Source organism: Meles meles, chromosome 10 (genome assembly GCF_922984935.1).
Source record: "Meles meles chromosome 10, mMelMel3.1 paternal haplotype, whole genome shotgun sequence".
NCBI lineage: Eukaryota > Metazoa > Chordata > Mammalia > Carnivora > Mustelidae > Meles > Meles meles.
The window spans coordinates 30,178,492-30,203,677 of record NC_060075.1 but is presented as its reverse complement, the minus strand read 5'-3'; the positions used below and the strand labels follow the sequence as shown (position 1 = coordinate 30,203,677).

At 39.3% G+C, this 25,186-nt stretch overlaps 1 protein-coding gene and 1 long non-coding RNA gene across 3 annotated transcripts in view; one reads left to right on the top strand and one right to left on the bottom strand.

The window, feature by feature from the left end:
* Positions 1-10,836, top strand: part of KCND2 (potassium voltage-gated channel subfamily D member 2) — a 496,309-nt gene extending 485,473 nt beyond the window's left edge. The window contains exons 3-6 of the mRNA XM_046021625.1: positions 2,040-2,135; positions 2,999-3,091; positions 6,185-6,432; positions 8,201-10,836. Of these exons, the coding sequence (XP_045877581.1) occupies positions 2,040-2,135; positions 2,999-3,091; positions 6,185-6,432; positions 8,201-8,378 (615 nt within the window). The 3' untranslated portion in view covers positions 8,379-10,836. The remainder of the gene's footprint in view (positions 1-2,039; positions 2,136-2,998; positions 3,092-6,184; positions 6,433-8,200) is intronic.
* Positions 10,837-17,486: 6,650 nt separating this feature from the next.
* Positions 17,487-23,270, bottom strand: LOC123952283. Of its 2 annotated transcripts, XR_006820600.1 has the most exons (3): positions 23,097-23,270; positions 21,127-21,253; positions 17,487-17,652 (listed from the first exon to the last, which is right to left on the bottom strand). It is a non-coding gene; the product is annotated as an uncharacterized LOC123952283 (long non-coding RNA). The 2 variants fall into 2 exon arrangements; XR_006820599.1 differs by lacking the exon at positions 21,127-21,253.
* Positions 23,271-25,186: the final 1,916 nt, after the last annotated feature.

The window sequence follows — 25,186 nt, the reverse complement described above, 5'->3', positions numbered from 1 at the left end:
TTGTTATTCTAACCTGGAATCAGCAAACAGGAAGAATAAATTCGCAGAGGAAGAGAGAAGGGGTGGTGTCGAAGCCCGGATGATCTCCTGATGCTATTTTGAGAGCTTCAGACGTCTCAGTGCTATTCTCAAACCCTGTCAGTGGAAGGGCATCTTGGTACAACTTTGAGGGAAGTTTGGAGAAACCTATCAAACAAAACACATACGCACAGCCTTTGATCTAGGAATAGTTCTGCTTCTGGAAATTTGTCTCACCGATAAATTCATCATGATGTTCAAGGCAGGCAGTATAAGCAAAAGAGGCTTTCAAGAGTTCATGGTGGTTGGCTGGCGAAATAAAGGATGCTTTATTCATGGGTCTATTATATATTTGTAATGAATGAGGTGGATGTATATGTGTAGATATGGAAGGAGTTCCAAACTGGATTAAATGAAAACAGCTGAGTGCAAAGGAGTATGAGGCATATTGTCCCAACTGTAAAAACATGTGTGTATAGAGGTATGATCATACACACACACACACACACACACACACACACACACACACTTTTGTATGCCTAGAAAATTTCTGGCAAGATTCTCTAGAAATATTACCAGTGGTTCCTCTGAAGCACAGAATTAGGGCAGTTCCAGGGTCCAGAAAGACTTATTTTTTTTTTAAATATTTTATTTATTTATTTGACAGACAGAGATCACAGGTAGGCAGAGAGGCAGGCAGAGAGAGAGAGAGGAGGAAGCAGGCTCCTTTAACCCACTGAGCCACCCAGGTGTCCCCAGACTTACTTATTTTTGATGCACTTTGTATTGATAAAATTGTTGTCATATGTATATATTCATTTTCCATTAAAAAAAATCTAGATAATGTTTAAATTTTTATTAGAAAGAACATCCCAGGGCTTGAAACTACAGATAGTCTTTATCTGGATGGTTTAGACAGAGAAAAGGAGGAGTCTTTATGGGGTAATTCTGTAAGAACTTACCAAACCATTCCAGTTGCTTTCTTATGTACACTTGCAAGATATACAATCCTACAAACCGACTGTTTAACCAAAATAGCGCCCTCCAGGATGTGAAAGCCAGACTCATTCCGTGACTCACTCCAGAAACAACAGGAGTTCCGAAGGAGAATGAAATACCAGAAATGTGGCTCAGCCGTCTGTTTGTTCAGTACTATCACATTGGTGATCTCTCTGGAACTGTGAACAATTGAAGTAACCACCCTAAGCCCTCTAAATTGAAGAACATTGTCTATTGCAGACATGGTTTAAAATTTTAAAAATAATGTTATCAATCTCCTTGGACTGGCTCACTGTGCTCTCATTTCAACAAACTCAAGAAATAGAAATAAGATAAGCATGTTCTAGCATGGACCAGTATCAGTAGAAAAAGTGGATAAATTATGGCAGATTTTTTTTTCTTTTTTTTTTTTTTTTTGAGACTCCATGTTACTCAGCATGGAGTCAATTTGCCCATTTAACAAAATAATTGCAAAAAAAAAAATTGATATTTGGGAGTGCAGTTTTTTTGTTTGTTTGTTTGTTTTAACCTTTCAGAAGGCAAGATGGAAAGAAGAAAGAAGGCGGGCAAGCAGGCCATTGGTCCCTGGCATGTATTTGCTGTTTCTAAAAGGACATTAGTTTAAATAAAAATGATTTGGAAGCTGGTTTGCTAAGTCTTCATTTCATTAAGTTACTCAGATTGGGATAAGTGAAAATATAAATAAAGTAATACTGCCGTTTTTCTCTTAACACAATTGACAGAAACAATAATGAAATAAACTTGATCTTACTATAACGACTTCATTACAAGTCTTAAATGCATAACCCAACTCCAAAGTAGTTAATTGATCTTACTGAAGAAGTTAAGGAAAATAAAGTACTCCAGTGGTGAAAGTTTAATTTTCAATAATTACGTGTGAAAAGCTAGCCTACTTTTAAAAACTGTATGCTGACATTAGCATGACACAGGAGGGCATTCACTGTTTGAAGAAAATAATCCATAAGTATTAACACAACATTTCTTTTTCTTCTGGCTTCTAGAAAGCCAGACTCGCCAGGATCCGGGCAGCCAAAACCGGAAGCGCCAATGCCTACATGCAGAGCAAACGGAATGGCTTACTCAGTAACCAACTGCAGGTACCGTCAAGCATTTCACTTTTTTTTACTGTTCTATTTATCGGTGTCATATTGATTTACTTCTACTTAACCATATAATTTTATTGTGGGTAATTAGGAAAATGGCTACTCAAAAAACAAAATTGTCATTTTTAAATAACCTGGTGCTGTACGGTCTTACTGGCTGTGGCAGGTTAGGGGGTCCAGACTATGAAATATTGCCAGTGAATCGTGACTCCCATTCGTGACTGGGCAGTATTTCTGTACTGTCTTGTATAAACAAGAGAAAGGTCAGAATTCTCAACTCAAATACCTATTTTTCTTTCAAAATTATTTATGTTCCTTAAAATTCGTTTGAGTGGGGTTAAGATGCCTTGTTTTATTTTTTAATGGAGGGGGAACCCTCCCCTTCAGTGTTGTAAAGCTCACATGGTATGAAATCCAAGGGAAACAGTGACTTTTACCTCAAAACTGTCCTTTAATATTTAGGATTCCACTCATTGCACCATCAAAATATCTTTTATGTGGGTGAGCATGATCATGGTGTCAGGATTATCTAAATACTAGATTAAATTTTATTATCCAAAAAGAATAGCTTCCAGACTTTCAAAGGTAGTTGGTAGATGAATGAGTAAAAACTATTGAAGTTTTCAATTCAGAGAGGCAAGCCTGAAAGACCAGACCGCTAATGTGACAGGAACATAAAGGCTGATTGCCAAAATTAAAAGCAACCGCACATTGGTTCCTTTTTAGTTAAAAAAAAATTAAAATGCTGCCATTTAATCTCAGGAAATAGGCTAGATCTCTCTGTGGAAATGGGTAGCTGAGGTTCCCATTGTTTGCAAATAAAATAGAAAGCACTTCTGTCTTCTGTGTGTTAACAGTCCTCAGAGGATGAACAAGCCTTTGTTAGCAAATCCGGCTCCAGCTTTGAAACCCAGCACCACCACCTGCTTCACTGCCTGGAAAAAACCACGGTAAGGAAAAGGCATGACTATCTGCCCCTGTACTGAGACAGGAATCCCATTTGCTTTTGTGAATACTCAATGCTTCCAAGTATGATTTCACTGTCTACATTACTGGAAAATATACTAAAAATGAAAAAAAAAAAAAAAACCAACCCAAGGATATTTGAAATTGCTTTGAAAGACAAGAGTGACGTTTCAACTTGGAAAGTATTTTAGAGAATGATTTGAAATAGTTTTATCTTCAGTGGTTATCCTAACTTTAGTGTGAAATATCAGTTTAATGCAGATGGAAAGTTGTTTCCCAAGAGCTGACCGCAGGTCCTACAAAATATCATTTTTCCCCTGATGATGAAATGCTGATTAAACAAAAACCAATGTAGTTCAAGCGGTCCTGACATTTAGATAAAAGGAATACCAATAGCAGTAACAAAAAAATAGAGACTAGCCGAATATAAGCATTTCTTTCCCTAACAGGTTGTAATGAACAAGACAGGTAATTAAAAACTATATGCTCCCATAAGAAAAAGGACACATTTCTTCACTGGCAAGCCCCTTGGAGCTGAGTTTTGAGTCTGCATTTCTCTGCTTACAAGCTCTCAATCAGATCTCCACATTAGCAGAGGTACCTATTGCCTGACTGGCTTGTCCAAAGGGGTCACAGTCTTTGACCACAAAGCAGAACAAAACTTTCAAACTTTCAGCATATTTGAATAGGTCTGCTCACTCACTCCCCAGAGGTATATCCTTATATTCTCAATTCCAACATATCGCCCATGCATTTTTTTTCATTTACTTATATAGTCATTCAGCTGATTTGTATTGCTTACCTACTACGTGGCAGACAGTGAGCCAGACCCTAGATGCACCACGAAGTCAGGTGTGGCCTTTGCCCTCATCAAGCCTCCACGGATGGGACAAAAAAACACCGATATTCCTGGAGAAGGGTCATGGCACAGAAGGAAAAATGGGGCCACAGTGCAATGACACAAGGAAGGCAGAGCCATGAGAGGACAGCATCAGACAAGGCTTCCTGGAGGAACATGCGTGGAGAGCCACAGGATGACTAGGAACTAGTTTGGCAAAGAAATGAAGGGGCTAAAAGATGATGTAGGCACCAGGGGAAGGCTGGAACTTGGCCTTAGAGGAACTACTAAGTTCCTCTAGGAACTTAGAGGAACTTAGGGTGATCAGAAGACAAGGAGTAGAGTGACCCAAGAGGAGACGGAGGAAGGCTAGATAATGGCTAGGCTTTGGAGGCATGTGAAGAATTTTGATCTTTATCTCATAATAAATGGAAAATTATTTGAGGGCTTTAAACAATGTCGTTACATGATTATATTTGCCTTTGTAACTAATGATCCATCACTTACAGGGTAAGGTCTGTAGCTTAGGATAACTCTTTGAAAGGTAAACGGTAACATTAATAGTCAGATGTATTTATCTCCATGCTTTTTTATTTTCATTTTTTACTATTTTACCTTTTAAATAAAAAATTATTTGACACCAATTACTATCGTTTAAATTAATCTACCTACAGAAATAACCAGCAGTGGAAAGACTTTTTTCACTTGCAGTCACTGATGTGATAAATTAGAATCTCATGCATTATATACTTGTATTATGTGTGTGCAATGCGCATTGTAGAAGAAGAAAACAGCATGTGAATCCTTTATGAGCTATATTTTTTCCATAAAATTGGATATTGAAATTCATTTCTTTTTTTTTTTTTTTTTAGATTTTTTATTTATTTATTTGACAGACAGAGATCACAAGTAGGCAGAGAGGCAGGCAGAGAGAGAGGGGAGGAAGCAGGCTCCCTGCTGAGCAGAAAGCCCGACGTGGGGCTCGATCCCAGGTCGCTGGGATCATGACCTGAGCCGAAGGCAGAGGCTTTAACCCACTGAGCCACCCAGGCGCCCCCTGAAATTCATTTCTTAATGAAACTGTCTTGTCTGGTCATATGATTCTCTTGACTTTACACAGTGGATTCTAAAATTTTGTTTATTTCAAAATGCTCGTCTCAGCAAAGAAACAACAGAATGAGTAATGAAACAGTCTCGTTTTGCTCTTGGCCAGTGAATTGCTTTAATTGTTTCGCTAATATTTCAGGATGAGAGATGGTTACGTGGAATTTGGCATGTGCAAAGCCTTCCATTACGAGATTATTCCCACCTACACAAAGAAAAAAAAAAAAAGTAATTGAAGTCGCTCTCCTGAAGTTCAGACCCAAATGTTTTCCCTTTTATTTATGAGGTGAAATTCTAACATAGGCATTTTAGGAAGTGAGTCTTTATTAAATATTCTAAAGGCAAAATTTGCAGTGTGGTTTTTCTAAAACGTGGCATATGAAATGATGCCCAACACTGTGTGCCTCTTGGCTAGAAGAACTCTGAATAGAGGCAGAGGTGGTGATGTATCATGAAGATAAGAAAGGAGACCTCCGAATTCAGGGCTGACCCCTACTAGATCAAACACAGAGTGGCCCACTTTGCATATTTTGCCTGTTTAACTCATAAGTCACTTGTCTGTACGCTGGGAACTTTAGAGGAGCCTCTAAAGAAATACAAAGTATCTTCAGGTTCTCATTTTCTAATTAAAAAATGTTTTCAATCCCAGGCAAAAGTATTTGCTAATATATAACAGTCTAATTCTGGGCATTCTATTAAAATAGTCTCTTATCTATGATTCCAATCTGTTTAAAAAGGGAAAGTCCATGCAAATTAACACATTCACTGTGAGCACCGTCTTACATGCATTTTCAAGAGTTTTTAAAATTTTTTCTCCCCCTTTGTTTCTTCACTTCCAGAAATGATGTTTCAATTAATAGGTGGTATTTCAACATGAAGTTAGTCTATAAAGAGATCCTAAGTCAGCCCGCCAATGTCCATCTCAAGGGCTAACTAGGGAGATTTGATTTTCTCGCAAAAGCCAGCGTGAGGTGGCTTCGATATTCCAGACTTGATGAAAATGGTCTCAGTTGCCCGTGGGATCGTCTCAGTGTACTGGCATGTTTGTTTTAAAAAATAAAGCAATTCGTTGCCTTCCTTAACGTTGCAATGCGTTTCTGTGCCTCCTTCTCATGTCCTCCCCGCTCCGGACCAGAATCACGAGTTTGTGGATGAGCAAGTCTTTGAGGAAAGCTGCATGGAAGTTGCCACCGGAAACCGGCCTTCGAGCCACAGCCCCTCTCTGTCTTCACAACAAGGAGTCACCAGCACTTGCTGTTCACGACGACACAAAAAAACCTTCCGCATCCCAAACGCCAACGTGTCCGGCAGCCACCGGGGCAGCGTGCAAGAACTCAGTACGATCCAGATCAGATGTGTGGAGAGAACCCCGCTCTCGAACAGGTACCGGAGGTGATCTGTGTGGGTACACACCCCTGTGCCCCCTCCCGGAGCGTTTCTCCCACCTGCAGGCGTGCTGCTGCCTCGGTGTATTTGGCAATTTGGGGTATGGGGCGAGGAGCTGGGGGGAGGTGGGGGGGGGGATACTTTTTATTTATTTTGAACAAATACGCCTTAGAAGCATCATAGCGTCCAAATCCTGGTTCCTAGGGTTTAGAATGAGACAAAACAAATACCCCGAGTAACAAGTAGGAACATGGGTCTGCTGTGATACTCACTGAGTTGGGAGTAAGTCTGCTGAGTAGAAAGAAGCTAAGATGGTCAGGCATGCACATCTGTACATCTGCCTCATTCACTCCACAACTTTTTTCCTATTTGAGCACACGGCTTTATACCCAGGAGCCCCCTACGTAAATGCAAGGACCCTGAAATGGTAGATGGGCAGCACTACTACAGAGACAAATTAAATTGACACTGATATCATTGAAAAGCACTCAGCAGCACCTAAAAATACATCAACACCTTCAACATAAGAGTGAAAAATAAAACCGTACCTACACAAATCTCTTGAATCAATATATAATTTTGATCATAAAGATATTTGGGGCCACGGCAAACACACACAAAAAATCAATCCAATACAAGAAAAGATAAGTGAAAAGCTAAACTCGTTCACCTCTGGTTCGTTCATGGATAATTGAAGTGAAATTTTTCTATTGGCATTTTCCTTCGCTTCTCGTTCTTTGCTATTTGTTTTTACCACAAACATGTACGTGTAATAAAAAGTAATCCATTTGAACTATACAACTCATTAAAACGATCAATTTATGCCAACATAATTTTGCTTTGTTCCCCAAATTAAATAGATATGTTTTTATATTAACAATCCATTAATTCAGTGCTGCTCCTTTGTTCTCACTCAACAATCTTTGTGAAAAACCTGGATGACATTCTGAATTCAGGCTATGTTGATTTACATAAATCAGATGTCTCTGGGACCAGAATATTAAATTTTGGAACAATGAAAGATTTGTGTCTCTAAGATATTCTACCTCTGTATTGTTCTACATCCATTCCAAAATTAAGTAGGAAGCAGAGAAGTTCAGAAAGAAAATTTTAGGACATAAACATCTTAAATAAGATTTCCATGAAAATAAGGTAATTAGATTGAAGTAATTAGCACCCTGTGTGCACCCTCCTTAGTCCTCTCCCCTTTTCCCTTCATCCACATGGAGTGTAAAACGCATGCAAGAATACCACTTGGGAAAATCTTGAATTATTGGTAATGGCTAACTTTCTGGAGATTCTTAAAATTGGCTGTCACTAACTGGAGAGCTAAAAGCATCCTCTTTCCCCAAGAGACAAGATAGTAAAATGACCCGGTGGCCAAAAGAACTGAGACATATTCACAGGTCAGTGAGGTACATCCCTTCCAGAGGTCCTGTCTTAAAGACAACTGTTTTACTTTGCTCAAACCAGGCTTTCCGAAACTGACCCGATTCTCTTCCTTGCATTTTTGTAGAAACACTTTGAGAAACACCAACTGAACCAAATTGAGCTGGCTTTTAGAGACTCATTTAATGTTACTGTCCTGGCTAATGTGCCCTTCAACACATATTAGGTTTGGTACTTCGTTTTTAAAAAATCGGGGTGACTGGTCTTGGATATTTAACATGTTACTGATAAATATGAAAACACATCCCTCAATTGTATGGAAAACGTTGTTTAAGTAAACAGCTTACTTTTTTAAAATCTATTTCTTCCTCATCAGCCGATCCAGTCTAAATGCCAAAATGGAAGAATGTGTTAAACTAAACTGTGAACAACCTTATGTGACTACAGCAATAATAAGCATCCCAACACCTCCAGTGACCACCCCTGAAGGAGATGACAGGCCAGAGTCTCCGGAGTACTCAGGAGGCAATATTGTCAGAGTGTCTGCTTTGTAAGACAATTGGAACCAGGTCTAAGAGAATTTGAGCTCCGGCTATGGAAAGAATTCCAATGTGGAAGAAAGAAGAAACAATAAACCTTTTGCAGATGAAAACAGCAAAGCAAGAAGGTTGGCAGCAAAATAAAAGCAAAGCTTCCAAACTTGAAGATGGAAATAAAATCACCAAATGGCATTTCTAGACAGAGTTTGACCTGTTCTACAGAGGAAGAGTCCGTGACCCTTTGACTTTGTGAATGAGCACAATGAAATGCCGCCTATTGATGCTTCTTATGATCTGAACTCTTTTTTAATAAAATAAATAAAACAAATCTTTGAACATAATGTTCCGGTTGAATGCAAAACAAAAAAAATATGGAAAACGTTTTGATAAAAATTTTTCCTGTTAAAATCATGAACATTGGCTATGATGAAGATTATTACATATTAAAAAACTATGACACATTTGTATTGACTGAAGGAAACCATCATAATGCATGCTAGAATTCTTTGGAGCAGTGATTTCAGTGTCCTTATGTTGTCTTCAGAATAGGCATGATAAACTATAATTGTAGAAAGGGGAATTTCTGTGCACTTACAACAAGCTGATTGTTCATGTTCCATGGTGGGCTGTGCCAATACACTCCTTTTAGAGCTGCGGTATTTCTCATGGGGATGCTCATTAGTAAATCTAAAGTGTTCAGATAGTTCAGTATTAATTATTGTTTTACCTTGCACCTAGATACTGTTACAACTGCAATAATTCATTGTACACCTGTTGTATCAGGAATCAGGATTTTTTGTTGTCGTACTTTCCAGATCTTCATAGATACAGTAAGAGCCACGTTCATAGAAACACTTCCGGTGTGGCCAGGTTTTAGATAACTTTTTAATCCAAAACTGTTGTGCCATAAATGTTTTTCAGTAATAACCTTTGGTCCACTGTGTCCCCGTGACAGTGCATTATCCGTTCTTGGACTTCTATAGCGCCTTCCTATTGGGTTTGTCGTCAGCGACTGGACTAACGTTTTGTAGTTCAAATGACTTTCCTACTTTTGTATACCCCGACATATTATCTTGTAAGTTGATTACTATCATCAATCCCCTTGTCAAAAAATAGGAAAAAGGAGTTGACATCTATGAATGCTCTCTAACCTCTTTGCTGTTAGGGAAAAAAGCCCAGACACTGGATTTTTCACTATGTGTTTCAGGCAAAGAGTAGGCTGGGATTATTATCACAAAATCAGTGATCCCAGAATCTCGCTTGATGTATTATTTATTTTACTTTAGATCTTGAATACTTTTTGAGAATAACTAATGTGAATTGAAATGCAGAGATAAACTCGAGTGCTCTATGTAGCAATATTTGACGAAAGCACGCTCCTACGCCATTGGAGAAGGCAGCACAAATTTACTGAGAAAGACTTCTGTATACTGCAAGGAGCAGTTTTCTCCACTAAATCAGGACAGGAGTTTGATGATGCAAAGTTGATCTCTGTGTACATTTAAGTGAAAAGACTTTATACCTTTTCACCTTTAAAATATTTTAGCAGACATGTCTGCACGTGACAGTGTAAAAAAGTTTAATGTCCAATGAAAAGTTTTGTTCATTCCAAACCACCACTGTAAGAAATAAAGTTTAGCTTCCGTACATGGAAAGAATTAATAATTATCCCTCTACTATAGAGATTTTAAAATGCTTATCATAATTTATCATAAGAAGGAATTAATCCAACCATTTTCAAGTAAAGCCAGAAATTCTTGCTTCCCATTTCTAGAATAGCTTCTAGAACAGTGCTGTGCACATGGTAGATCTTAATAAACATTTGCTGAGTAAAAGTAAGATACACTCTACTATCTCTCGGGAAGAACTGGCTTCATTCCTAGTATGTCTTTTAAAAAGTTACTAATCTTCCTGGAGCGTGAATATTAACAATTATATTAACACCTGCCTCATGTCACTTTATGCTTCTATAACAAATACAGTGAAACTTCTTTGGTGACATTTGTTGAAAAAACTTTTTAAAAAGTAGACTAAGGAAACCACAATCGGGAATACTTAGGTCTTTTGAGTCCCAATGAAAAGTTCTATTTTCATGTTCTTAATACTACATTTTAAAAAATGCAGTTAGAGTATTTCAGTTGACAATTCTGCCTCCTTTTTGACTTATCATTTATCCCAAGCTATTAATTTCTTTAGAGTTTTGGAAAAGAAAAAAAATTTTTTGGTGTTTTAGGTGATTTAAAAATATACTGTGTTGGTGGTGAATGACTATTGATGACTGTGTTAAGTGCATCTGTATTGTAAGTGAAATGTAATTATTTCTGTGTACCATATGGAGTAACCAAGGTCATTGTTTTTGACAATTTTGTTTGAAATTCATATATCTTATTTCAAAGGATAGCATAATATCTGCATTATGCTGGAAAAAAATAGACCTTTGGAGAATACTTAAATAAAACATGTGCATGCTTGAACAGGACAACATGGTTGGCTGTTGCTCTTTTTTCTTCGACTTCCTTCCTTTCCAAAACCTAAGATGTGTCATACCCATATTTGGGAGAACTTTGTAACATGCACAAACACAGAACCCATTGATTGTGAATAACACTGAAGTCTAGTCCAGATCGGTAGAGATAGTAGATTTCTGCCAACAATGCGAATTTAGGAAGAGACATTTAAAAAAAACAGTTAATATTGTTTAAAGATAAAAGAATGCCACTGTTTTAGATAATCCGCTTTGGAAACCTCTTGGCAAGTACAACTCCATAGCTACTAACTAATTTAAGTGTATTACAAGGTTTTGTTGGTCAGTACCCAAAAGAGGTAGCATGGTTACAATTCATTGTCTTTGTTTATGTGATACTTTTAGATACTCTGTGCAGTGTGTGACCCAGTTTATTGGCCTACACCCTACATGCTACATGCCTTTTGGACAGTGCACACCAGAGAGAAGACTGGTGCACGAACCTTATACACTTCTTGACTACCGCTACTTGAGTTAAGCAAAGTGAGGTTCTAAGGTAATAACTTTGGTTGGAACTCAATCAGATTTTTAAAAATATTTTATTTATTTATTTGACAGAGAGAGAGAGATCGTAAGTAGGCAGAGAGGCAGGCAGAGGGAGAAGCAGGCTCCCTGCCGAGCAGAGAACCTGATGAGGGGCTCGATCCCAGGACCTGGGATCATGACCTGAGCCAAAGGCAGAGGCTTAACCCACTGAGCTACCCAGGCGCCCCCTCAATCAGATTCTTAGTCAGAGATTTTTTTCTATTCAGGGGAACAGACAAAGTGATTTATTTGTCCAGTTGTATATTTGTGTATGTATGTATATTTGTACATATTTGTTCAGATATACACACATAGATTTTTATTCATTTTTTTAAGATTTTATTTATTTATTTTTGGGAGAGAGAGAGAGAGAGAGAGATAAAGAGAGAAAGAGATAGCACAGTGGGGCAGAGGGCCAGAGGGAGAAGGAGACACCTCACTGAGCAAGGAGCCTGATGTAGGACTCGATCCTGGGACCCCGGGATCATGACCTGATCCGACGGCAGACGTTTAATTGACTGAGCCACCCAGGTGCCAGATTTTTATTCACTTTTTAAAAACATGCTCATCTGATGATTTCTCTTCAGGGGGAAACAAAAAGCAAGGAAAAGTTAAGAGATTATTAGAAGAGGGAAAAGCACGGAGTAAATCATTTAGTACAGAGAGTGATTTTCAATAGTAATAACTAGTGATCTTCTTGGTGGATAGGCCCTTTTTTTTTCCTTGTTAATTCTTTTCTTTTATAGCCCTTGATTTATTGAGATGCCAATCCTGCGTTAAGGTTTAACACACCTCCCTATTCCTTCAACTGAGTTACAGTGCTGGCTTGGAAATAGGCTCCAGGGAGTTATATCAATGTCTGCCGGCAGCATAACTCAAAAGAATAAAAAGGGTTCTTGGTATCAAATACGTGACTCCTCTGAGTTTCATAAGAAAGGCATCTCCTCTTCCCTGGAGTGTCATTAGGTGTTTGTTTTATTAACTCACAGGTACAAAAATGGTTATTGCTCTGCACCGTGTAAATATCATCAGACTTTTCAACACAATTGCGCAGACACACAGTATTTTTTGAAAAAAAAAAAAAATAAGAGCTTAAGTTGGACATACATCAGCTGGTTGTGTTTAGGGTAGTAAAACATTCTCAAAAGATATTTTACTTTTAAGGAATTATTACTTTTGAACAGCACAGTTGCTTAAGACAATTATAAAATATGTTTATTGCAAAAAGCTTTTAGTGGGAATAATAGTACATCCATACTTTCTAAGTCTTTGTTCTCTACTGTCCACTTTTTCCCCCTCCTTTCTCTTCAAACATTAATCATTCCTTTACTAGAGTATTCTCTCCCTTTCCCTGATCACTTCCCCCTCTTTTTCATATGGAAACCCACTAGGTAACTACTGTTTATGCTACATAGAATTCACATTCTCGAGTCCATCGCAGGAACCAGACACTGATGGGTGTTGGAGAACTGGAGATTAAAAATCCAAACCAAATCATTCTCGAGGAGTTGCATACTGAAAAATAGCTTGACATGCTCTGTTTTGCACTGCTGTTCACCGTCTTACACTACAAGCGGTTTTCTCTCTGCCATAGTAGCAGTCATTTTTTTTCTATTTCGATCTCCTGAAAACATGTTTTGAACAGAGGCGTCATCAAGGTAGTATTCTTCAAAGTACTTTCTAAAACCCTCTCATCATATGAGTAAAACCCTCTTTCTTTAGGCCATGGTCTTCTCTCCATGGGAGTGCAGGGAAAGGGCACACGAATCCCTACCTCCTGACTTGGAGAAAGATTAGAAAACAAGACAAGGCAAAATAAACGAGGAAAGGAAGTCGAACTTGACATTTACAATTTGAGTGTGGTAAAAAACTAGACTTCCCCAAATTTCCCTTCTGTCTTTCCTACCAGAGTTTCAGGCAATCTAAAGAAAGCTACTAAAATAGTTTTGCAAGAAGAGTACCACATAACACCGCTGTGAATCCTAATGCCCCATTTCAAATATATTCATCTGATTAATCCCATTGAAAGATCTGAGAGATACTCTGACAACAGACCAGTGAGTCTAGAGAGATAGCTAAGTTTATCAACAGCAGCAGCACTCACCATTAAGGTGGGCCCAGGTGGTCAGTTCCAAGGGATGTGGCTGGCTGAAGAAGGGTATTGAAGGGTGGATACTAAAGATGTGGAGAGAAATTTGGAGGAACCCCAGAACAAAGATGGGCATGTGACAAGGGCTACAAGGAGGCTACAAGAAGCATCCTTGAGCTTTGATTCTAAGTTCAATCTTCTTGACTTTGATCGAGTTAGTTTTGTTAGAGCTACAAATGGTAACGCCAAAAGGTATTTATCCTAATCTATGATCGGTTTTTAATATTCAAGCATCAACAAATTGCTCAGAGGTCTCCTGGTCTCCCTGTACAATGGAGAACAAAACCCTAAAAGAACAGAATAAGGAAGTGATACTGAGAAATGGGAAAGATTTGAAAGAGCTAATATCTACCCTCAACCTTGGGCAGATGAATCATAAATTTACCAACCAGAGGCACTGGATACACAATTTTCTTTTCTTTCTTTCTTTTTTTTAATAGACAGAGAACATGGGGCGGGGGGCAGAAGGAGAGGAAGCAAGAATCTCAAGCAGGCTCCACACTTAGCAGAGAGCTGGAAGCAGGGCTGGATCCCAGGACCCGAAGATTACAACCTGAGCAGATATCAAGAATCCAACACTGAACTGACTGAGCCACCGAGGCACCACTGGATATAAAAGGGTCAAAAGTAAAAACGTCATACACAAGTTTACATAGGACTTAATCTAGACTTCGTAAGCATTCTGTTTATTCCCAGCCCACCTAGTAAGGAACCAATATACAAACCACAGAAGTAAAACCCAAATGTGTCCTTTCCCATACGCAGTTTCTTTCTTCTGTAGGTTTGTAGTGAACACTAAACAATGATTAAAACCATCATGAAAACGTAACAATGGTAACAATGACTGCTAGTTTTTATTGTGTTCTAAATATATACCAGCACTGTGCTCATTGCTTCTTGGGGATCGATCCCATTAGGTGATTGCGCGAGCCACATTACCTTTCTTTTTTTTTTTTTTAAAGATTTTATTTATTTGGATCTCTCTCTGTCAAATAAATAAATAAAATTTATTTTAAAAAAGAGATTTAATTTATTTGACAGGGAGATAGAGATCACAAGTAGGCAGAGCTGCAGGCAGAGGGAGAAGGAGAGGCAGGCTCTCTGCTGAGCAGGGAACCCGATGTGGGACTCAGTCCCAGGACCCTGGGATCATGACCTGAGCCGAAGGCAGCCATTTAAGGGACTGAGCCACCCAGGCACCCACGAGCCACATTTCTGTTGAGAAAACTTTAACACTAAAAAATAATGGCTCTGGATATTCTAATTCATATGCTATACATTTTTAAATTAAATCATGCATTTCTGTGATAAAGTTCTATTTTATAGAAATACACATTCTCAAAAAAAAAGAAAAAAAGAAATACACATTCTCACTCTTTTTCCTTTTTTTTTTTTTTTTTGTTTTTGTTTTTTGTGTAAAACAAAACTTACAGAAGATGGGGGCAAGAAGAAGCCTATGTCATTACCAAAGTCAATTTTTCTTCCCATTTCTTTGTTCTAAATTTCTCTTATCTTGAAAAGTGTGCTACTAATAACTATTCCTGACTGACCATTGATGAATTACAATAAAAATGAACCTAGCTGGGAAATACATTGGTGTCCTAATTGACAAGGATTTTTCCAACAACTCCATAGCACAACATGCACACTGAGATAATTTCCCAGTAACAGAGAGAACATCCATTATCAGGGGACCTGGGTTATATAGTCAGTTAAGCATCTGACTCTTGATTTTACCTCAGGCTGTGATCTCAGGATCATGAGATCAAGCCTCACATCAGGCTCTGGGCTCAGCACGGAGTCGGCTTGAGATTCTCTCTCCCTCTGCCTGTCCCACTTTTGCTCACTCTCTTTCTTTAAAATAAATAAACCAATAAATCTTAAAAAAATCTATTCTCTCCAATTGCTCCCTGTTGAACAAGGTCTGCCAAAATTGTCAAGGTTGTTGATCAAGGACATAGGGCTAACTGTAGCATTTCATTGGCCCATAGTCTATGTCCTAGAGGCTTATAATAACGGAACAGAAATATTTTGGAGTTAAGGTCCATAACCACAATTCCCATCCTTCATTATCTTTTGTACCTTCTTCAGATTCTTGCAGGCAAAAATTCCAGAGGCTGACCATGAAGTGCCTATTGACATTTTATACCACACGCAAAATTAGGTACAGAGAGATTTGGATAGGTAAAATAACTGCATACTTCAGTATCCCAAATTAATATGATACAATTTAAAATATCCTTGGAGTTTTACATTCTCACAAAGAATTCCAGAATTTTTCTGTAAGTCCTTGTTATTTTTTTTATTTGCTTCTAATAAAATAGAGAACTTCAATAAAGGTGTAAACACAGACATTTGATTTATATAGAACTGTAGAAAATTTAATGTACCTTTTAAAATGGTACTTGGGATATAACTACTTGTCATAAAACTTCTCTGGGCTTCATCATTTGCTTGTTTTATGTTCCAAAATAACACTGGGCTATTAATAATATCTCTTTACCTCCCATTTCAATCTTTCCTACTTCTCAATAGGTAAATGTGTTTGTCATAAGTATTAAAAGTGTGTTCAAAACTTTTCCATGAAAACTTAAGTTGAAACTAAGATTAAGAAGAAATGTATAGAAAATGTAATATTACATAAGGTTTATCATTGTCAAATCCTACTGACGGTGATAATGAAGGGTAAAAATTCTCATTTCTGTTTTTCCCCCCCTAGGTAGGAATATACAGCAGGTAAACCCTAATATTAAAAAACCACACTACATTTTGGAAAAGGAGACAAATATGTGTATAATATCAAATGGCTCCACTAGTATTGAAAACAAAATGCTTTATTCATCCAAGTGTGAGTGGGCACACTAATGAAAGACTAAAAGAAATGGAGTCATTTGTGACTTAGAGGAACCTGAACCCGCATACTGTTTGGAAGATGCAGAGTTTGAAAACCAAATAAATTTAACACCGTATCTGTTTCTTTGGCTACCTTACCTGGTGTTCAGTTCCTGGGCCAAGATTCTGAGAATGTAGTTTGCTTGTTCTGCATTTATTTACTATTAGACATAGATTATGAATTTTTTAAGATTATCTGAAATTAGTCCAAGTCATTTCCCCCATCACCAGAGCCTCGAATTATATTAAGTATCTCAACATACATTTAGACTAAATGTTAAAATAATTGCAATAAACTCAAATTCAGTTAAATTCAGTTAAGGCCATCATCAAAAAATGAGGATGTAAATGCTTCAGTTTGTGTGTCTGAGAATCTCTGATTCTAGTTAAAAATATTTCTATGGTAATTCCTGACTCGGGTCAAAACTTAAACACAAATGAACTTTATTACTGCTATTGTTTATTTTTAAATAGTTGCGCTTCCCTTTCTCATAACAGAGAAGAATATATTTGATGCCCCAAATATATGAGAGGAACAGAGCCTCAACAAATGGCTTTTACAATATAAAGGAAAACCAAACAAATAAGTGAATGCAAGCATCCAATGCATTTTTCATAATAGGAACATGTAAAGTAATATAAAATACTACTATATGAAAAATAAGTTCTTAAGAAATGTCTTGTATGTACTTTTTTTTTTTTTTTTTTTTTTTGACAGACAGAGATTTCAGGTAGGCAGAGAGGCAGGCAGAGAGAGAGGAGGAAGTAGGCTCCCTGCTGAGCAGAGAGCCCGATGCTGGGCTCGATCCCAGGACCCTGGGATCATGACCTGAGGCGAAGGCAGAGGCCTTAACCCACTGAGCCACCCAGGTGGCCCGTACATTTCTATTTTTAATCATAGATTACCATATAAAATTTATGTAGTAGTTCTGATATGAAACCTCTTTTATGTCTCCAATAAAACTCAGAAGGGAAATGTTAGAGGGAGGGCTACACACACATACACACACACATAAACACACTGAAACGGACAGAATGTGGAGTTTCATTTATTTCAGGACCTGATGAAATAGAACTTTAAGGACATTTAAGGTTACTTTCTTGCCAGTAATCATTGTATCTTCTGGTGCACTTTTTTTTTCTTTGTTGATTGTAGAAAATTATAATGTAGCTATGTCTAGTCTCTTAAATGAATCTTCCTGAAAAGACAGATCAAAAATAACATTCTCAGGATTACCAAACAGCATTATTTTTTGTTTAAAGCTTAAATATGAATGCCCGAACTTGCATTAGTGAGTACAAGGAGGAAATAAGATAGTGGTGAGCTTGAGAGCAGATGTGAAACTTGCAAATGTATTGGGGATCTATGCCTTTTAGGTTACTTTTAAGTAAAGCAACAGATAGGTTTCCTTAAAATTTAATCCATTTCTTAGCTAAATTTGTTTTAAATTTAAAGGTAATTATATCTTATAGTGGAATTGTGAAAAACTACCGTTATTTTATTGCCATGAAATGGAAAAGGACACCAAGAACTGGAAATTCTTCTTTTCAAAATGCATCTATGGGTTTCTATCCTCTTTTCATCCCTACTTTTTAAGTGGCTAAACCACCTTCTTTGGGTTCCGTAATCTGTAAGGATCACAGAGAGTACATATGCCCATGTTCTCCAGTCCATGATAATCACTGCATATCACAGTCCATGGAGAACTGGGGACACACCAAGGGGAAGGAAGCAAGTCCTCTCATTCAGGGGGCTGTTAATGCATCCTTGTTGGGTCCCCCAATAATGGGTCTATGATTAAAGGAGCAAGACTGATACAAAGCAAAGGTCAAGCAAAGCTTTATTTCGTGCCAAGCATCAAGAATCAAACCGACGGTCAAACGGACCAGTCGGGGCCGCCCCTTACAGAGAGGGCAACCCCTCCCTGCCTCACAGACTAACTTTTATAGAGCAAAGGCCATGTGGTTGGGCCTGGCCACGCATAGGTGGCCAATGAAGTTTTAACACACAGAGAAAGCTGCACAGTCATCTAGGTGACCAATTGAATTACAATTTACCCTAGTAGACATTTGAACCAGCCTATCACCTTAGTCAGAATTGGTGCCCAAAAGGTGCCCAAAGGGCGGGGCCCATACTCCTAGGTAGTTAGGAGACAGTATGCGCCCCCACTGATTGAATACCTCCACCTGGCCTGACCCACCCTTGTACTTGGACTTTGTTACCTGGGACTGGTTTCCAGGACTTGTTTTTAAGTCTGGGGGGCGGGGGGCAGGGTCAATTTAAGTTTTACTGCATAAACAACAAAATGGCAGTTCAACAGGGGTGGGACCTCTCTGGCTAAATAGGCCCTTACATCCTGAATATTAGAGGGTGAGTTGCAACTCCAGAAAATTGTCTTAAGCTCCCTGAATGGGTACTATAATAACGTCTACAGCTTAAAATTAAACAAATGCCAAGAGATCTACTAGTGAGAGATTTTGTTTTAAGAAATGATCTTGCATTACACTTCAGCTATGACAAAAATAGTACTGCAAGGTGGGGAGAGGTGCACAGTGAAGCTCGGACTGTGGAGGTTGCCTATTCCTGATAAGGAAATCTATCTGCTGCTTTACTTAAACGTAACCTAAAGGAGGTTGCCATTCTACTCATTGACTTTCCGTGTGAGCACATTGTATGTTCCAGGCACTGTGCTTGGTGCTGGGCTAAAGGGACGACAAGGTCCTGCCCTTGTTGGTATTTTAGGGGAGGAAAGATCATTTTCCCCCTACTTTCTGAGTTCTTAGCTGAGATTCTCTGTAACAAAGCACAGATTAAGACGAGAAAAACAGATATATTCATTTGTGTGCATGCCTCAACACACATGGGAGAGACATAAAGAATGTGAATAACCATCTGAGTTGGCCTAGATTTCAGGAACAGACATCGCCTCAGTGGGGAAAGAGGAAGGGTGATGGAGGCCTCTTAGCAGATGAAAGTAAGTGATATTGAGGAAGGAAGAATAGAAGGTATCATCATTTGTGACAACGTTTGTCTGGAGGGGGCAGGCAGGTAAGGGGAATTCAGAGGAAGGCTCGCCCTTCATTAGCTATTGTTCAAATGCCTGCAGCTCAAAGTCATCAATATACCAAAGCAGAGTATGCTGGGAGCAGCAAGTCCTGACCACCTACAGTCAGATTTTGGGGTGGTGGGTTCTGCTACCCTTCAGGATTCATAGTCTACTTGTTGACTTGGACCCAAAACAGGTAGAAATATAATTGAGCAAACTAAGTTCATAGTGAGATGTGTTCTAGGAAAAAACATATATGGTGTTCAGCTCAGCAGATGCAGTATTGAGGAAGGGAGGGTGAGCAGAGGGAATGCTTAGCATGGTGTTCAAGGAAAGGCCTCTAGGAAAAGTTGTGTGAGACCCGCAGAGGAAAGAGCTCCAGGCCTGGGAAATGCATGTACCTTTGTCCTGGGAATGTGAAGAACCAATCTGTCTGACTTCAGTGAATTTCATGGGTTTTAATTTTTCCCTTCCATTCCCTGTTAATTCAGGCCTCTATCTGATTTGGGGCCAAATTTTTCTGGATATTTTAAAGAAATGAACAATTTATCATTCTTCACTCCTATTTCTTTCACTTTCCTAGTGAAGTGCCAAAACAAAGGTCTTTCAGTGAAAATGACAGCTAACATTTATTCTTTAAGCAATCAACATGAGCTGAGCCATTCACTTCCTTTCAATTTCTCTGTAACAACTTCCGAGCTGGTATGAGGATAACCATTTGCCAAGTGAGGAATCTTAGGTAAAAGGAAGTTAACCAGCTTGCCCAAGGCCGCAGGACTGGTAAATGATTAAGACGGAATTCAGCCCCAGGTTTAACCACAAAGCCCGTGCATTTCCGCCTCTAACAGTCTCCCATTTTGTCAACAGTAATATTAACTAGTACTAAATCTGAGTACAGCACACAACTCTGGATTTCATCGCTTAAAGGCAAGAAGTTTAGGAACATCTTGTGACTTGCTTCTATTTCTGTTCTTGTGTTTTCATCACCAAAGTGACAAACACGATCCCTGTCATGACAGGCTTGCGACTAGTTGAGAAGACGACTGTGCGGCAAATAAACAGAGCGAACACATGCCCGTGGTAAGTGGCGCAACAGGAAATAACAGAAAGGACCACAGAGAGGTCCTCAGTTAAGATTCAAAGTTCTGAAATGTTCTCCGTGAGGAAGTGACACTTCCGGGGACCCAAAGGAGAAGTGGGAATTATCTAAAAGGGGAGACACACATCCTGGAAGCAATATTGCAATCCCCAAAACAGCAAAGCTCTTGGGCCATCTGAAAACCTGTGAGGAGGCCCAAGGCTTGGGCCCTGTTGAGGGAGAGACAGGATAACAGCAGAAGCCAGAGGCATGAATTCACAGAGCCTTCCTTTCACTTTGTCCTCTGCCCAACAGGAAACTGTGAAGAATTTTGAGCAAGGGAGTGATATGATCCAACGTATGCTTTTTAAAGATCATTGTAGTTGCTTTATGCGGAAGAATGAGTTGGAAAAAGGCATGAAAGGAGGCTGGGAGACCAACCTGAAAACCTTTTCAGTAACTCAAGTGAGTGACGAGGTGTGACTGAGGTAGGCACCTGAGAGGAGTGGAGGACTTAGGCAACATTTTAGAGTTAAAGTCTGGGAGACCTGGTATTGATTGAGAGCAGCACCAGGAGATTCTAGGAAAGCTGTCAATTTCTGATTCCTGTCGGTGAGTGGAGGAAAGTGTCATTTGCCGAAATGACAAGTTCTGCTGGAACTTGAATGACGAGTTCTGCTGGAATACGTCCATGAATCGTCCAAGGGCAGGGAGGACATACTAACAAAATGAAAAGCATTAGTAAATATTTATTAAAAGTTGACTCTATGTCAGACACAGTTTTTAAGTGCTTGAAATGTATTACTTCATTAATCATCAGACCTTATAAAATGTATACTCAGCTTCTCTAGTTTATAAAGCAGAGGCACAGAAATGTTACGTAATATCCATAGGTTGCCCAGCAAATAAGTTGTAAACTTGGAATTGAACCCCAGGTATTGAGTCCAAATCCTGGAAGCTTATCCAGGGACCTCTGGCTTTGGTCTAAGTAAGCAGTTAGATACAGGAGTACCCAGTGTTGTGTACACAGCACAGTCCCCTGGATTTCCTTCTTTGAGCTCCTTGCACTCATTCCTGTCTCTGATTGTTGTCAGGCTGTGCTGGGAGGAACACAGTCTAACTGCAATAGCTCAGAGGAAGATACAGATGATGAATGCAACTCCCAGGATATTTGCAATTGAAAAGAGACCACTTAATGAATCTCTGGAGAAATACTCTCTTTGAGGGAGAAGATATCTGTGGCCCCTGAGTATTCTCAAGGAAGCTGATTTGCTCAGTCTGCTTATCAATCAGGATGGTCCTGCTCACACAGAGACACACCAAGATACACACACAAGCCCCCCTCCACCGACACACACAGGCATATACTCAGGTACATACTAACACATGGCGATGTATGTACATTATACACACCCACACAGCATGCACACACACACACACACACAATGCAGATATGTGGAGCGCCTGAGTGTCTCAGGTGGTTAGGCATCTGCCTTTGACTCAGGTCATGATCCCAGGGTAGTGGGATCAAGTCCCACATTGGGCTCCCTGCTCAGCAGAGAGCCTGCTTTGCCCTCTCCCTCTGCTGCTCCCCTTGCCTAAGCTCTCTCGCTTTCTCTGTCAAATAAATAAATAAATAAATAAAACCTTTTTAAAAAAATGCAAATACGCATGTGCAGTCAGAATGTGTTAATATGTCCAAGTACTGTGTATTTTTTTTTTACCTGGAATATACCTTTAGTAATAGCACTTATATTACCATCTTTATTTATCAGCCTACTGTTCACTAAATTAGAGTGACCTACTTACTGGTGTGCCCAGCTTAATGATCCCAATCCTCTTCATCATGTTTGGTTTGGTTTGGTTGGGGGGGGGGGCTTTTTTGATAGAACATGCACAAGTAGATAATCTCCCTCATTTTTATAATGATACTCCTGACCTTGGATCTTCTGTTCAATTATTTCCCATATTTACTACTCAAACCATGTGTTCTAACTTTTTAGTAATAATTGAAATAAGATTTAAATTCCAGTTAAGCTCCCCCTGCCCAAATTGTGTATTATATGTGAGAGAGAAAGTGTGTGTGTGTGTGTGTGTGTGTGTGTGTGTGTGTGTGATCAGTGTGGCTGGCTAGTGGGCAGGGACAAGGATATGCACAAAACTCTACATCAAAACAAAGAGTTTGGATTTATTATTCTAAGTGAAATAGAAAGCCACAAAGAGTTTTAAACAGAGGAATAACAAGAACTGATTTCCTTTTCAAAGTGTCACCGTGGCTATACTATGGAGAATACTTACAAGGACCAGAGAAGAAGTAACAAAACGAGACAAAACAGCCAATAGGAGGCAATGGGAGCAGTCCAGATGGGAAGGCAAGTAGCTCGAACTAGAGCAGCAGTAGCAGCGGGGAAGGAAGAAAGTCTGGTAGGTTCAGGCAAGCTCATGCAGGAAGTACTGACAGGACCTGCTGGGGGACTAGACAGGAGACAAGTAAGAGCTTAGACAGCGGTGGACTTACCAAGAAAGAGAAACCCAGGAGAGAAGCAGGGGCTCAGGGTTCTCTTAGCCATGGTCCATCTCCGTGCTTGCGATCTTCATGGAGAGGTCAAGGAGCAGCTGCATACATAAAACTGGAGTTATGAGGAGAGGTTAAGGCTGAAGACAAATACGAGAATTATGAGAATAAAGATGGCGGGCGAAGCATGATACTAGCTCATGTTAGTCGGTGAGTGTGTACATAAAGAAACTGTGAACAGCTGGGACACTCCAGCGTTTTCAGACAAACAGAGGAGGAGGGGCAGTGAAGAAAATAGAAGGAACTCCCAATGAAGGATGGGAAATAGCAAGAGAGTTTTTATCAGTTTTACTAGCATATGAACCAGCTGAAAAGAAATAAATCTATTTTTATGTGCTTTCTTCTGTAAGAACTAAGAATTGGGGCGAGACATTGTGGTGATTTGAAGATATGTCCATGAATTCTTTTATAGTCCTTCCCCCAAAAAGTGGGGTTGACTTTCCCTCCCTTTGTGTGTGGGCTGCAATTAATGAATCACTTCCAATGAATTGAATCTGGCGATGGTGATGGGCTATCGCTTCAAGATTAGATTATTAAAAGACGGCAGCTTTTCTCTTGGGTGATCTCTCTGGCTTTTTCTCACTTTCTCTTGGATCACCAGCGCTGAGAAAGCTGGCTGCTAGGTTGCGGGGTGACCCACGCAGCACGGAACTAAGAGCCACAATCAACAGCTGGCATCAACTTTCCAGATGTATGAGTGAACCAAGGAGATCCTTCATCCCCAGTCACACCTCCAGTCACGACGGCAGCCACATCCCATGTCTTCACAGGAGACCCTGAGCCAGAACCACCCCGCCAAGCAGCTTTCAGAAACAGTGAGAGAATAATCATCTGTTGTTTCAAGCCACCAAGTTTTGGGGTAATATGTGAAGAAGCAATAGATAATTAATTCATCACCATATTGGAGATGACAAATGTTCTGGAACTATGTCTAATAAATTTCCCCTCTAATATTTTTGTTACTTTACTCCTAAGGGGGGAAAAAAATCAAGTATGTTAAATGTGTTTGAGAGAGACCCAGAATTGATATCTTTTCTCCACAAAGAAGTGAGACCTCGTGGCATGGACCCCTGTTTGGTGAACATTTTCCATAGTCAGTCACTTTGGTGACTGCCTTACTCCATTAGTATTCCTGGTAATAAAACACAGTCTCTAGAGGTTAGTTTCAACACGCGATGGGTTTTGTAAAATACTCCCAGAAAGAATTACTTTAAAGTCTCCTCCCCAAGTCTCCCTGAAATTGGAAGGGCAAGACCAAGAGGACATAGAGAGAGTGAGGAGAACGAAGAGTCAGTGAGCTAAGATATAAAGGAAAGCATAGAAGCTTGGGCTCTCCCTGCACTGGCTTGGAAATGTTATCTAGGCTTTAAAAAAAAAAAAAGATTTTCTTTATTTATTTGGGAGAGATAGAGAGAGAGAACACATACATGAGCAGGGGGAGGGACAGAGGGAGAAGCAGAAAGCAACTCCCCACTGAGCAGGGACCCCTGTGTGGGGCTTGATCCCGGGACCCTAGGATCATGACCTAAGTGGAAGGCAGACACTTAACCTACTGAGTCACTCAGGCGACCTTGCATCCAGCCTTTTGAGCCTCAGTGTCTTCATCTCTAAAATGAAGATCTGCCCACTTCACAGATGGATGAAAGGGTTAAATAAAATAACATATGTGAAAATTCCTTTTAATGACAAGGTTTTATGTTGATCACACAGGCCATCCTGTCTACACCCTCTGCTACTGGTATATTTGATGGGAATAGTGGATAAAGGTCACTGATTTGTTTGCGGATAGAATGCATTTATACAGGTGACCTTGAATGTTCCTCTTTCAAATTGTTCGTATAGTGTATGAGCTCAGCACATTTTGCTCCAAAGCACACATTTCTACCTGTGTCCCCATATAGCTCTAAACACCTGATTCAGCTATTCTTCTGTTTTAGTTTTATAAGTGATTATTAGGAACTTGTTCCTTCTCTTCTCCTGTTTGATAAGTCTTGAGCTATTTTATCTGGAAAAAAACACAGAAAATCTCCAGG